General features: G+C 43.8%; 1 protein-coding gene across 2 annotated transcripts in view; it reads left to right on the top strand.

The window, feature by feature from the left end:
* pik3cb (phosphatidylinositol-4,5-bisphosphate 3-kinase, catalytic subunit beta) overlaps positions 1-12459 on the top strand; it is a 197202-nt gene that overhangs the window by 114914 nt on the left and 69829 nt on the right. For both annotated transcript variants that reach the window (XM_041178348.1, XM_041178357.1), the window contains exons 5-7: positions 384-566; positions 5351-5518; positions 7324-7413. In XM_041178348.1, coding sequence (XP_041034282.1) covers positions 384-566; positions 5351-5518; positions 7324-7413 — 441 coding nt within the window. The remainder of the gene's footprint in view (positions 1-383; positions 567-5350; positions 5519-7323; positions 7414-12459) is intronic.

The following is a 12459-nucleotide window of genomic DNA, read 5'->3' as shown; positions in this document are numbered from 1 at the left end:
GCTCCGTCTCCATCCAAATGCCTAGGTTCATTCATAGGCCCCTATTGCTATATAATCAAAGCCATGTTCAAAATGAGTCTGCATGTGTGTATTGGAGGTTGGCGGGGCCAGGGGTGGGGTAGCGGAGTAGAGGGTTAGTACAAATAAAATGCCAATTTAATATTAACCCCTGTAAAGTGACATAAAGATAATGAAATGGGATAGAGGGAAGGAGATCTTCTTCTCTATCCTACAGTCATGGTCACAACCCTTTTGATATTTCAAGCACTTATTATTTTCAGGTATAAATCACAATTTGAGGCCAATAAAAGCTGAATGTATTAAGTTTACAACACCCAACTTTCACTGCAGAGAAAATTTAAAATGACATTCTCTCCTTCTAGGACATCTTTAATTTCCAAGTATCTCCTGACTTGAATCCTCTTAACTTAAATGAGCTTGCCATTCGGAAACAGTTGACTAACCATGGAAAAGAGAATGAGGAGTTCAATCCTAGAGATTTTGTGCTGCGCGTGAGTGGAAAACAGGAATACGTGTTCGGCGACCAGCCACTGATTCAATTCCGGGTATGTTGGCTGAATTTATACCAAGTACGGATTGTAATAATGTTTTTCTCCACAGGCATCACTAATACCGATCATCCCCAGAGACTCTTTAAGCAGCTATCTACTTCCCTTTTAAAAAAAATTTAGGGATTCTGTTTAAACAATTCTGCAATCTATTCTTCCTTTTGCATAAAAAGATTTATTCTACAATTCCATTTCAGTTATTTATGGCTATCTTAAATTTAAATCACCTCATTATCATCTTATTAAATAAAAAAATCGATCCTTATTCGCCTAATTTATAACTTCCAAATCCTGAATGGTTTGTCAGGCCACCTTTTTTAGTCTTCTCTGCTCCAATGGAGAAAAAGCACTCTTAATTTCTCAAGCTTTTCTTTATATTGGTAATCCCTTATCCCTTGTAACATCCTAGTGAATTTGTACTGCATCTTTTTGATTGTTTTCCTATCCCTTTCCAGTGGATTGCCTAAACCATACACAAAATGCTAACTGGAGCTTGAGTAAGGACTTGTATTAGCTCAACATAGTTCCTTGTTTTCTGCATCAAGTCTGTTTTATCCTTTAGGCCATACACCATTCGATACTTATGGTTGTAGCACAAAACCTACTGTGTACTCTTTTACTACTGCATTTCTACATTCACCTGTTTTGTCTGTGACAGCAGCCACTTTTGCCATGGTCTCATTGTATTCCTGATGGCTGTCCTATCCCACCCTTTTGATCAAGTACTCAGTATTGAAACTTCATTTGACCAGGGGATACCCTCAGTCTCCCCTTTTGCTTCCTTCCTACATCTGTTCCCACCACAGTGGATGATCACCTCTTCCCAATCCTCACCCTCCATCGTGCTGTCTGTAAGTTGAGCCCTCTCTTGGGCTCTGTGTTCCAGAGAGTGTTTGCACCCCCCCATATGTGACAGAGTTTCTCCTGTTGTTCCTCAAATTGCATAACTGAGATTGAATAAACACATACTACAGGTAAGTATGTTTGTCCTGGATGCTCAAACTATCCAGTAACTCCCACATCCAGCAAGATTGGTACAAAATGCATGGTCCCTGGCATTGTAATCCTTTAACTAGTGTTATATAAATGTAGAAATATGGTTATGAAATAGTACATGTAGTTTAAATTGCAACCCCAAGTTAGAGCAAACAACCTCCACAATCTCTCTGTCTGCTTTCCTCTCACTGATCTTGTGCATTATTCAGACACTCGGTCCACTTTTATATAGCCACTACTAAATTACACATGAGCTGAATTATAGAAGGTGGAGTGGTGGGAGCTATAGCTTTAGAACAAATGAACTTTAGAGCAGCTGCACTCTTGTTATTATTAACTACCTGTACGTTTCTGCACCTAATATCTTCTGACAGTCAATCAGTGACCCTATGTCTATTGTGAGTGGTTGACCAGCATCAGCTATGTTAAAATGATTCCTGCTTTTAAATACCAGATAATTTTAGTCTTGATCCCCAGTGGGATCCTCTCAACTAATTTTATATGCTCACATGTTCCAGTAATTACAGTTCAATGACTTAATTGCTGAGGGTATTACTATACTGCCAGGAGAGCTGTCGACAAATGGAGACCCTCAATGTCTGTGTACTGCTGTCTCTGTATTGTGAATTGTGCAGTTATTGCAGTCAAGCTGCTCTGAAAGGAGGAGACCCATATCCTCCTACTAGAAAATAGGAAGAGTTTGGCGCTGTGTTTAAATGAACACACATGGGCTGCTGATAAGACCCAAGAAAATATAGGCTTGCAGGTGTCCAGTATTCCTCTGCTTTGTATTGGTGTGCCAACAACTGCAGCAATATATTGCCCTGGATTTTCACCAAGTTGGGTTGACTCGGGAGCCCTTTAAAAATGGCAGGCAGATCCCAATTCCAGGATTCCTGACCCCATTCCTGGGCTGTCTGATTTTTAGGAGTGCCTTTAAAGGGCATGGGCTGGTTCCTGTCAAAAGCCCGCATCCAACAGGCCTGACCTGGCTGGCTCCATTGCAGACATAAGCATGCCTTACTCCTCTGCAATTTTCATGGAGTCAGGCCAGGTTTTTAAGAGCCATAGTTCATGGCCCCTCTGGGGAGTTGTTAACCGTAGTCTGCATGAAATGACCTTTTAAAAGGTACTTTCAAAATGTTCTCCTCATGCCCTCTATGTTGAGTTATGCCTCCCACCCACCCCCTGTGGTCCCTCATGTCCCTATGCAAAGCTATGGCATGTCCATACCCATTGAGTCACTGTATACTTTCTAGAACTAACGAATCCTATAGATTATGATGGGATGTGTGGGAAGAAAAGAGCTTTGATAACAAGTAATTCATTGATAACTTTCTCTGTTTGAAAAAAAGTCTACAGTACAAACTAATAAATGCGTCCATCATTTAGACCCTTAAAAGTCTCAAAAAACACAAATCATTGAAGCCACTCAACTTGTGTAAATGAGCATTGTGAAATTTACAGCAGAGATCAGAGAGACTGAGCTGAAAATCAAACAATGTTTTCTATAGGAAGCAGATGTTCCAGTATTCTAACAGCTGCCTGAGCTCCCCAGAGGAAATATTGTTTGATTAACAGCACAGGGCCTCTGATCTCTGCTATCAATTTCACAATGTTTGTTTCAAGGGTTTGTGGTTTTTGAGACTTTAAAGGGGCTGGATGAATGTTAGATTGTAGTGCAGACTTTTTTTTCCAAAGATAAGAGAAAGGTATCAATTAATTACTTTTTTCAAAGTTCTTTTTTTACAAATACCACTATACACTTTTGGGTTCATTGAGCCACTACACTTTCTAGAAACAATGGGCATGCAAGTGTCATAGCTTGACATAGGGGGCTTGAGGGGCCATAGGGGTGTGGGTGGGAGGGCAGAGCTTACCATGAGGGAGGGGCCATGGGGATGGGTAGAGGGCATGAGAGAGCATGGATGGGTGTGTTTGGAGGATGAAAGGGCTTCGAGGGGCCTTTGTGTTTTCACTTTAACTGAGACAAAGTCCCGTGGCATGGAGGTGGACCTTTTAGACAGCGCACCTTGGCACCTGGCAGTCCCTGTGGCTGCATCTGTACTTCTTCCCGGGTCGGCTGACTCGACTCCAGCCTGCACCTGCCCCCCAGCAATGAAGATACTGTCTTTCTAGGCACTTTCTCCGAGGTGAGCAGGCCGAGCTGGGAATTTTCCTAACACCCAATACCCATCTCAAGGATGAAAATCCAGGCCAACATGTCTGAATTCAACAGTACTCATCTAACTTAACAATGACTTATATTTATATAGCATCTTTAACTTAATAAAATGTCTGAAGGTGTTTCACAAGAGCAAAATAAAAGAAAACATAACACCAAGGCACATAAGGAGATATCAGCTCAGATGACCAAAACTTTTAAGTGTCGTAGTAAAGGAGGAAAGTGAGGTCGAGAGGCAGAAAGTGAGGTCGGGAGGCAGAGAGGTGTAGGGGGAGTTACCAGAGCAGCTGAAGGAATGGTCACTAATGTGGAGTGATTAAAATCAGGGATGCTCCAGAGTCCAGAATTAGATGCGTGCAAATATTTTGAAGGCTTGTGGGGCTGGAGGAGATTAGATATAGGGAGGAGGCGAGGCCACAAAGGAATTTGAAAACAAGAACAAGAATTTTAAAATCAAGATGTTCCTTGACCAGGAGCCAGTGCAAGCTAGTGAGCACAGGGGTGTTAGGTAAACAGGACTTGGAGTGAGTTAAGACATGGACAGGAGTTGGACACTGTCAAGTTTACAGAGGGTAGAATATGGGAGACCAGCCAGGAGTGCTTTTGGAATAGTGATGGCTAGAGGTAATAAGGGCATAAGAGAGAGCTTCTGCAGGAGATATGCTGAGACAGGGGTAAAGTTGGGACATGCCTCAGTGGTAGAAATGGGCATTCTTAGTGATGGCACAAATATTTGTTACCAAGCTCATTTTGGGGTCAAATCTAACACCCAAGATTGCGAACAGACTAGCTTAGTCTCAGAACGTTAACAGTGAAGCAGCTGGAGTCATTAGCTAGGGAAACGGAGTATGGAGCGGGGACCGAAAACATTGACTTCAGTCTTCCCAATGTTTAATTGGAGGGAATTCACCATCACCTGGAAGTTCCCCTCCAAGCCACTCACCATCCTGACTTTAAAATATATCGCTGTTCCTTTACAGTCGCAGGGTCAAAATCCTGGAACTCTCTTCCTAACAGCACTGTTGGTGTACCTACACCACAGGGACTGCAGCAGTTCAAGAAGGAAGCTCATCACTATCTTCTCAATAGCAATTAGGGATGGGCAATAAATGCTGGCCCAGCCAGCGACGCCTACATCCCTTTAATGAATTTTTAAAAATCCTGTTATTCGAGTTCTGGATGTTGATAAGCAGTCTGATAATAAGCAACAGTGAAGAAGTCAAGAGAAATGATGGTTAGGTAGAGCTGAGTGTGGTCAGTTTACTTTGTGAGGTGACATACACTCCATAGATCCTATCATCTGCTAAGTTTTGAAATATTATCTATTTCCCTGTTACCTGTTACAATTGCTTTAACCTATTCACTAATCCATCAATGTTATAATGCACTGAGCTTCATTGTAATCAACCATCCTCTAAATTTCTATTTACATATTGTATGTTTTATTTACACACCTGAATCCTACAGCTTATTTTTTTTTATCTCTGCACTGTCTGCACATTTTGTATTTTGAGTCTGTGCTTCTGAATGTGGGGAAGGAAGCTGTTGTGTGTTAAAAGAACAAGGCATCCCATTAACCCCTGATTTCTATACTTTTCAGTACATAAGAAATTGTGTGCTGAAAGGAATCCACCCTCAGCTGACTCTAGTGGACTGCAGCACCATTAAGGAGATGTGTGATCGCGAAATGTGCGCTATTGGTATTGCCTTGCATCGGAAATTATCCATGGCACCTCTTCCTTTGCCACCCAAAAAACGGACCATTTCTGTAAGTAATTGAGGAAGCAGCAGGAACATCTTGCTTTTATATACATCATTTAAAATAGTGTGATTTCAATTTGTGCTGTAAGTCAAACATGCAACGGTAAGGATTTAAGTCTCTCTATCCTAGGTGTGTGCTGCATTATCTGACCCCTGCCAGAATAGTGGTAGGGATACTATGATTGGACTTTATGCTTCTAGGTTTGGGGTGTGATTTTATTCACGATCACTACCTGGTGACCCCTGTCAGAAGCTGCACTTGTTGATGTCAGATAAGTATTGGACAGATGGGCTGCCCATGAAGGTATAACTCACAAAGAACCTATTGGCTTGTGAAGGGGGAAGAAAGGAGAGAACAAGTTGAAAAAATAACTGTGGTGTAATTACTGTGCTAAAATATATTGAATTACTCTTGGCAATATTCATTATGAAACTACTTCAATTAGTTGCATTCAGGACTAAGAATATATTGTGACCTGGAGATCTGGTAAAAAATATCCTTACCTTTCAGCTAGTGTCAATAATAGCTACGGCTCAATTGATAGCAATGTCACCTCTACAACCGAAGACTTGAGCTGAAATATCGGTTGAAAGCAGCATTCTAAGTGCTGCACTATTGAAAGTGCCACCCATTAGATGAAACATTAAACAGAGGCCCATCTGCCCTCTGAAGTTGATTTAAAAGATCCCATAGTGCTATTGTGAAGAAAAGCAGGGCGTGCTTTGCCCAATATTTATCTTTGCCCAATACCTTAAAACAGACGATATGATCATTATCACGTTGCTTTTTATGGGATGTTCAGAAATGTACCCTTGGATGTAAAGCACTTTGGATAATCTGAAGTTGCTGTAAGCATTACATAAATATAATTTTTTAGCTTGATGTAAAATGCCAGCTTTTTGGCAAGAGTTGTGGCTGTCAAATGACAAGTTTTTTTTTTAAAGTATAGTTCACTGAGAACCTATGGTTTCCATTGCCAGTCAGTCAAAGCACAGTTATTGTATTAGACATTTTACATCATTGAACAGAAGTTCATGAGTGGAAGGAAATGTCTGAAAATAGATTTGCTGCATTCAGTGATACATACAGCATATCAGGCAATTGTCCCATTGTGTCCAGAATTAAGTGTTGAGTGCACAATGTTGACCTTGCAGAAAATTTGTCTGTTCCATACTTCATTGTATAGAAAGTACTTTTTGAAAATTATCTTTTGGGGTGATTTAAAAACCAGTCTGTGTAATATGCATCTTGTCCTTAATTTGGAGCATTAAAGCACCGTCAGAAATTTGATGTATTTCTAACGAATTTCCTCCTTTCTGCGTTTTCCCCCAAAAGAACAACTGAATTTAGCTAAAAATGACTCCTGCAGTAATTCCCTGACATATCATGTGTTATTTATGACTTCCTTGTTAACAGCAGAGTCATGCAAAAACACTTTGCCAGCTGTGCTTTTTATATGCTTCCTAGAAGCAGCTTTATAGCTTATTTACTATATATAACTAATAGACCAAAGCTGAAATTGGTGTAAAATAACTGGTAGAAATTATGCAATTTAGAAATGCACCACTCCCTTGATTCACAATGGTTCACTTCATTTTAAATGCGTTGTTAGTAGCTTTGCTTTAGTTTAGATACTTTGCTTGAAAACCATAGTTCAGTTTCCTTGAACACCTGAATTCTTAAATTGAAAATGCTGACGGCAAACAGATTTAACTTGGCAGAGTTTTTTATTTTGGCTGCCTTATTTTAAAGTTACTATTTTAATGTAAATAATTCCTTTATTTGTTTCTTTTTTATATCCTTTTTTCCAGCAAATGGCAGGTAATGTTTGGGATATAACTATTCCTTTCAAGATCGTTCTTGCTAGAGGGAATAAAATAAATGCCGATGAAGCACTGCGGGTAAGTAGCATAGATAAAGTCTTAAATTTGAATGGTGATAATGTGCATTCTAAATTGAAATTGATATAAGGGTGTCGTATGTGTATAGTATTCCTGTACTGTCGCACACACTTTAAACTGGGCTTAGTTACAGTGGATCCCTTGAGGGCTTGGAGATATACATAAAGCTTTGCTCTCTGGACAGCTACATTGTAAAATTAAAGCAGGGTGAGAGCATCCACTTTCTCCTAACATTATAACTGATTTTTTTTCCCTCTTTAATGGACTGCCTGAGCACTTTTAAAGTGTGTCTTTGCTGACATAACTCAATCTGTACTACACCTAGTTTTAACTTCAAGTACTGACACTATCTCCAACTAGAGGCAATTTGATATTTCATTGTTTAGTGCATTCAATAGCCAGATTTCTGACTATTGAGTTCTGGTGTCACTTTGAGCCACTTGATTGCCTGGAACCACTTTACCTTGATACAAGAATGTCAGTTTAAATTACTTAGATCATGTTTTATTATAAGTCTTCTGTAGATATTATAATGGATTTTATACTATGGGGCTAATTTTGTGAGGTTCCAGTCCTAGCATGCTAGCTGTCAATCTGACAGTAGGGATAGGTATACAGTACTCAGGCCCTGATATTCCAGTCTATTAGTGAGTGAATGTGCCAGGAATACAGTCTCACAACATTATACATTATAACATTCCAGCTTACACTCTTATATTCTACAATATTCAAAATCAGCTCACTGTAAATTATCGGGGAGGCATCTCTGTTCTTCATTCTAGGAAGTAGAGCCTCAAATAATTATATGCAGCATCATCTAGCAATTATATCCATGTGCACTCACAGACTAGTTGCATTATTCAGTGCTAATGTAAAATATCTTTTTGCATTGTCACAAACTGTGTAATGTAAATAAGTGCAAAGTCACTCGAAGCATAGTAAGCTCCAGGTGTAAGCCCTAACATTTCAGTTGGCTGGGCGGCTGGTTTGTGACGCAGAGTGACGCCAACAGCGCGGGTTCAATTCCCGTACCAGCTGAGGTCATCCATGAAGGCCCCGCCCTTTCAACCTCACCCCTCGCCTGAGATGTGGTGACCCTCAGGTTAAACTTACCACCAGTTGTCTCCCTGTAATGAGAGAGCAGCCTATGGTCCTGGAACTAAAACTACTTTCAAGGTCTAACAGGAATATAATTGCAACCTAATAGGAAGTTCTCTGAATATTTATTTAATGCTCGTGAGAGGCAACATAGTTGTTGAACCTCTATTTGTAGTCACATTTAAGATGCATTTAGATTCTTGTGGGCAGACATTTCTCTCACCTCTTGAAGGAGAGATGCAGTAGCCGGTAGTATAACTTGGACCAGTTGATTTGCATTTTCCCTCTATAGGTGGAATCATTTCAGATTTGCACTAAATGCAGCAGCAGGCAGGAAAAAGAACGTTTTACCCACCGGCCACAATAGCGGCTCTTCACACCATATCGTCCTAATACTGCCTCATTAATCATGCATTCCCGAAAACGTGCCATTTCACTGGTGGGTGGCCTCTGATTTGCCAGCCACACTGTCACCTCGCCGCTTCCTTATTGCGGGGAGCCATTTGTAAAGTGCAGCCACGTGCACATCTCTCAGTGCTTCCCGCCCAGGACTGCTGCCAGAAAACATGGCCCCGAAAGCCAGGAAGACTGCAACCCCCCAATTCAGTGATGCATCCTTGGGATGCCTTCTGGACACTATAGGAGCCATCCGCGAAGTCCTCTACCCCCGCTCTGGCCCCAGGAGCCACATCAGTCTCACCACTCCAGCTTGGAAGGTAGTGGCAGAAGTGGTCAGTGTCAATGTTGCACAGAAGAGGCTGGCCATCCAGTGCAGAAAACGGATGAGTGATCTCACCCATGGCGCCAGGGTAAGGCAACCATCTCATCACTCTAAAGTCACACTCACAAGCCCATCACATATTCATTGGCATCTCACTCACTGCCAGGTTAAGGGACATCACCATTCATTCTCACACACACACCGTCACATCTCCACCTGGCCTCATCTCCTCTGGAGACTGCCCCCTCAGCCCTCACCCTCTTGAGGCCACTTGCACAGATCAACATGTGTCCCCACGCACACCATGGGATACCCCCTTCCCCAGTAATGCCCTGGCCCTGAAGCCTCTTCCCTTGCTGGAGGCCAATTGTCCCCCTTCCCCAAACAAGCCATAACTCTGCAGCCATTGAAAAGCCACCCTACCTTATGTCTGGTCTCGTAAACAGAGACCTGCCCGTGATCCCTCCTAAAAATGATGTGGTGCTGTCTGTGAAGCCTGGTGTTGATGACTGTGAATGCTGCCTGAAGCAAGGTAGGCAAACAAATCTCGAAGTCCCAAGCAAAGCGCAGCTTATCAAATGCATGTTGCTTATGTTCAGTTGTGAAACATGTTGGCATGCTCGGATGATACAGCATGGGGGGATGATTCCCCCAAGTTGGGCTTATAATGATATGCAGATGTATTACAATGAAGTTCCCAACAAGCGGTGGTGAAAAGCATGGCCTGCCATGGATGAGCAGAGCAGATGATTGCACACTGGTTTCACGACAGTGTGAAACCGATTTTTGGCCTTCCTGCCATATTGTCTGCTTACACCCACCATGATGCCCGACACAGTGGGCACAGAAAATTCTGCCCTATCTCTTTCGTTGTTCTTCTCTCTCTCTGAACCTTTATTCCTCTTTTCCCATTTGTTTCTCATGCCCTCTGGCTATCCTTTACTGTTGCCTGCTTCCAGAATGTCAGCCCATCTCCTCCCTTCCAATGTCTTGACCAATACCCTCCTTGGTGTCAGAAAGCCAGCTGGACTCTACTTCCCTGGCAGTGGCCAAAGTGCTGCAGTTTGCAGCCGACCCTTCTTTGGCTTGTGTTTCTAAAGGTTGCAAGTCAAATGCATCTTCAGGATCCCAAGATGAGCAGCATCAGCAGCCTTTCACCAGCTAAAGAAGATTTTCTGTGCTGGAGAGGTTTTTGTTAGTATTTAAGACTTAGCACACTGTTAAAATTCAAATACACTTGAATGGGCCCTGAAGTCTCTGACCCACCAGCGTCACACCATCTCTGTCAGGCAGGCACCAGTGCAGATACTAGCACCTCAGTGGGAATTAGATCATCGGCTAGTGTCCCAGGGCACAGAGGTGAGGGCACTTCACAGTCACTGAAGGAGCTGGCAGAGACAGAGAGTGGCCATGGTGCCAGCAGTCAAGAGGACTGCAGGGGACCAGGCACACGCTCAGTCGGTGGCTGATGATGTGCCTCTGGAGTCGTCTGTGATGCAGCAGATGCTGGAAGTCCAGCAGAGTGTGCGGGAGGATCTGGCGGAGATACACGAGGCTACTCTTGGCTTGGTCTCCGTGGTGGAGAAGTCTACACGGATTATTGCCAGTGCAATGAGCCTCATGGCCGAGCACCATGCTTCCTCCAAGGAGAGAGTGGTGACACTCATGGAGAGGCTCCTCCAGGAGACCAATCAGGATAACCTGGGGATGTGCTCGGACCGGCAAGCCCTCACATCGGCATTGACTTCAGCTGGTCAATGTCAGTGTGGAAGATGTTTCGCAGCTCAGTGCCCATCATCACTGTGAGCCGGGAGGTCCAAAGCAACCTCATGTCGGTGCAGCAGCTGCTGCTTGTCGTCTCTGTGGGGCTCCTCTTAGGGCAACTCCTCCACCCCTCTGCCAGTGACCATTGCATCCGATAAGGTTGCGACGACTGGGGAGGTGCCAGCTGTGGTACTGGCTGCTCCCTCCCAGGCGGGGCCAGCACAGGCTCCATGAGCTAGAAGATGACTGCCAAGGTCATCGAGGCTAACAGGACAGCACAGTGAGCAGGCTGTCTCAGATACCAGTGGCATCAAGGAGGCAGCACCTAGACGTAGCACCCAAAAGCGTAAATTTTAGGCACTTTAGGCACACCATGGGTTTCTCACTGGTGCTTTTGTGTTGCCCTGCAATGAGGTCATGATTAGTTGGTGTGATGTTTAACACCTTTGTCATTTTGTTTCCTTAAGATCATTTTGTTATATCATTAAATTTAGACATGTCACCATGGCTGAGGGTGCCTCTTTTCCTCTGCAGGTGGATGGTTACCCATGATGTTATGAGTTGTGTGACATTGAGCTTCATTAACAAGGCTCTTAGTTAATGTTCCTATCCAGGCAGATGTAGTACTCAGGCATCGAGTATGGAGCCTGCAGCACAGGCTTGTGTTGGAGGTCTATCTGTGGTGTTCTAGCTGAAGGTTCATTGGATTAAAGCCTTCTGGGTGTCCCTGCCTTCCTGGAGTATGCCTGGGTCAGGGTCTACCCCCTCAGCATTTTCCTGTGTATGCTCATCCTCGGACTCACTGCTGGACTCATTGTGTGCAGCCGCAGCCACTGTGTCGACATCTTCATCCATAGCATTGCCTCTTTCCAGCGCAAGACTGTGGGGAATGCAGCATGCAACCACTATCAGTGACACATGATCTGGGGAATACTGGAGTGCACCCCCGAACGGCCCAGGCATCGGCAGCGCATCTTGAGAAGACCTATGGATCTCTCCACCACAGCCCTTGTGGAGGAGTGGCTCCTATTGTACCGCTGCTCAGCTTCTGTTCTTGGATGGCGGAGAGGCGTCATGAGCCACCTTCTGAGCAGTTGCCCTTGTCACCCAGCAGCCATCCATCCAGCTGGGCTGGAGCACTGAAGAGCCCCGATACCTGGGAGTGTCTGAGGATGGAGGCATCATGGAAGCTGCCTGGGTACCTTGCACAGACTTGCAGAATCAACATCCTGTGATCACACACTATCTGCACGTTCATGGAGTGGAAGCCCTTCCTGTTGACGAAGGCACCGGGCTCACCTACTGGCGCCTTGATGGCCACATGTGTACAGTCTATTGTACCCTGGACGTGGGGGAAGCCAGCAATGGCCGCAAAGCCTCTTGCTTGCTGTGTCTGGCTTGCTTGGTCCCAACAGTAGTGGATGAACATCAATGCATGGTTGAACAGAGCGTCTGTAACCTGC

The sequence above is a fragment of the Carcharodon carcharias genome, chromosome 2, assembly GCF_017639515.1.
Source record: "Carcharodon carcharias isolate sCarCar2 chromosome 2, sCarCar2.pri, whole genome shotgun sequence".
In the NCBI taxonomy this organism is placed as follows: domain Eukaryota; kingdom Metazoa; phylum Chordata; class Chondrichthyes; order Lamniformes; family Lamnidae; genus Carcharodon; species Carcharodon carcharias.
The sequence above is the reverse complement of the archived record's forward strand: the minus strand, read 5'-3'. Positions and strand labels throughout refer to the sequence as shown.